Source organism: Atta cephalotes (genome assembly GCF_000143395.1).
Source record: "Atta cephalotes unplaced genomic scaffold scaffold00032, whole genome shotgun sequence".
Classification (NCBI taxonomy): domain Eukaryota; kingdom Metazoa; phylum Arthropoda; class Insecta; order Hymenoptera; family Formicidae; genus Atta; species Atta cephalotes.
The window spans coordinates 1,273,101-1,275,600 of record NW_012130096.1 but is presented as its reverse complement, the minus strand read 5'-3'; the positions used below and the strand labels follow the sequence as shown (position 1 = coordinate 1,275,600).

The window sequence follows — 2,500 nt, the reverse complement described above, 5'->3', positions numbered from 1 at the left end:
GTCCTTGCAGTATAATTTAGCTATAATTCACGTGGGCGCGTATGCCAAATACTTACAATGCCTCCTGACCGACCTCTTCGCATCAAATGTACATGAAACCTCCACCAGAGTACTCCAATCTTGTCTGGGGTTCAACGAATGCCAGCCAGTCGGACGCGTGCGTCGGCAGTAGGCCCATTGACTGACACTTGTATAGAGCTAACGCGATATTCACTAATTGTCCTAGGAAGTACACGAACTTTTGTCCGCACGCGTGCGTACCTTCGATCACTTTGAACGCTGAGCAGAGGAAGCATGTGATTATAGAGCATTGTTGAGACATTTATGCCTTCAGCATTTATAATTTGAGATCAACTCACTTTGTTGGAGGGTGAATAGCGCCTTGACTGGCTTGATGATGAGCATACCGACCATCATGATGGGAAATATCGAAACGGAGCTACCAGCCATGTATAGGATGAACAGATTCATGGGCACTTGTTTTAAGGGTCCCAAAGCCAAGTCCCACGACTTCTTTATTATCAGGAGATTAGAGTCAGACTCCCTCATATACTCGACATTGTGAAAGAGGCCACCAGTAGGTGTATACCCTGGTGGAGACGGTATCTCCATATTTTTGTCCTGTTTCGTTCTGTAAAGAGAATATTTGGTTTACTAATTAATCATTTATGAAAATTCGACAGATCTGTTTTCGGCTACTTAAAGGCTATTTAATTGAGACCGAGTAGGAAGATAGTCAGACAATAAGCAAGTTCAAAAAGGAGATACAACACATCTTAAAAACATGTTTTTAATGTCTTTAGGACCGTTTTATGTCTATATTTTAGACATTTTTCTCCGAGTACGAGATATTAGAAAGATCGCGTCGAAAAAGAACGAATATTAATATTTAATACGTAAGTAGCTGGCTAACGTCAACGATTTAAATGCATTAAATCGACACGTGTACTTGTGTCAATTAGGTTACGTACCTGTGCGCAAAGTCTAGGGCCCACTTCGACCGCTTGGAGCTTTGCTTCGAGCTCGCCGTCATTATCATCCGGGAATTATTTGCGTTGACAAAACTTTGTATCGTTTGTCTCTTCAATAAATAATTATGGACGACGCGCGATGACGCGAATAATCGGTGACATCCGGAAGAGGGATTATTCGTGGTTTGGCGATCGTTGCGCCGATTAACGGCGGATTTCTCGAACTCAAGTTACTCAGGACGGTAACGTCGATAACGTGATGCCTTGATAACGATAAAGATATCAGGGACGTAATAAACTGAGGGAGAGGGAAGGGTAGATACTCCATAATCTGGCCACAATTTTGTTAAAAAAAAATTAGAAAGAAGAGTATATATTTCTCTTTTTGTATATACTATTTCGAGATAAAAATATAATAATAAGAATAAAAAGAAAAACAGAGCAAAAATTTCAAGTAGGAGAGAGAAAAGTATAATTGGATGAATGAGGTAGAAATAATGTTTGTAAATTAAATCTCTTTATAAATGCTGAAGAGAATAAATTCTGTTCTATGTGTTATCTCATTTTAACTTATATTGTCTTACTCTAGCTTGCTGAAGTACAAAAACAGACAGACTAATCAAAAAGTTTATCTCGTAGCCAGATTCTATTACAAGAATTCTATAATGAAGGGAAAGGATTCCCATACGAGATTTATGTAGACATTTGTTGATATTCCACACATTCTGCTCCTTTTTTCCATCTTTTTTTCATTGTATACATGATACATAAATTAATGCGTATAAATAGAAATGAAATTGTAATATTAAGTATAAAACTAGCAACATTACACGGTCCCGTCGCGTCTTCGCGACGAAAGAAAAAGAGTCGACTGCGACATTAAAAAATAATGCGATTGATTACAATGGGGCATACGATATAAAATATGAATTAATCGGTCATCAACCCGCAGACTACACACATAAGTCTGTGATGAGACCAGACAAAAGATTTTCAGTCGTCAGTATTGGTCAGTGTTACTTGAACATTTCTTCTAAAATATTTATATTTTGCAAGCAGACTTGAATTTTGATTTTATAATTATACTCTAGTAGAACTGTGTGTGGCATTCTTCTGGAAAAGGAATTTGTTGAGAAGTCTGCATTTTTATTTATCTCTTGTGTGGCAAAAGTTGGCAAAAATTTGGCTATCTCTAAGAGATCTAACGTACAAAAGCATGTGTAATCCTGGGGTTAATGAATAATTGTATGTAAAGATAGACGCGAGGCGCGCAAGAATAGGAAACGTTGAAATATGCATAAGAATACGTCTGATTGCCGGCAGTGTGTGTGTGTGTGTGTGTGTGTGTGTGTGTGTGTGTGTGTGTGTGTGTGTGTGTGTGTGTGTGTGTGTGTGTGTGTGTGTGTGTGTGTGTGTGTGTGTGTGTAGTAGTAGTTAGTTAAGTTACGTTAGTTAAGTTAGTTATTTATTATTATTATATATACTATACTTACTAAGTAACTAATTAACGAACGACTAACGGTACCAAC

At 37.8% G+C, this 2,500-nt stretch overlaps 1 protein-coding gene across 1 annotated transcript; it reads right to left on the bottom strand.

Annotated features, from left to right (window-relative positions):
• Positions 1-82: 82 nt before the first annotated feature.
• LOC105621096 (ER membrane protein complex subunit 4) lies at positions 83-1,039 on the bottom strand. The gene is made up of 3 exons (XM_012202567.1): positions 972-1,039; positions 360-631; positions 83-279 (listed from the first exon to the last, which is right to left on the bottom strand). Exons 1-3 carry the CDS (start codon positions 1,037-1,039, stop codon positions 83-85), a joined length of 537 nt encoding a protein of 178 aa, XP_012057957.1.
• Positions 1,040-2,500: the final 1,461 nt, after the last annotated feature.

Excerpts from the sequence above, each read along its gene's own strand:
- LOC105621096 (XM_012202567.1), bottom strand. The coding sequence starts at position 1,039 with ATGATAATGACGGCGAGCTCGAAGCAAAGCTCCAAGCGGTCGAAGTGG. Across the intron at positions 632-971 it reads GCCCTAGACTTTGCGCACAG|AACGAAACAGGACAAAAATA; the intron begins GTACGTAACCTA and ends TTCTCTTTACAG. Across the intron at positions 280-359 it reads GCTATTCACCCTCCAACAAA|CGTTCAAAGTGATCGAAGGT; the intron begins GTGAGTTGATCT and ends TCCTCTGCTCAG.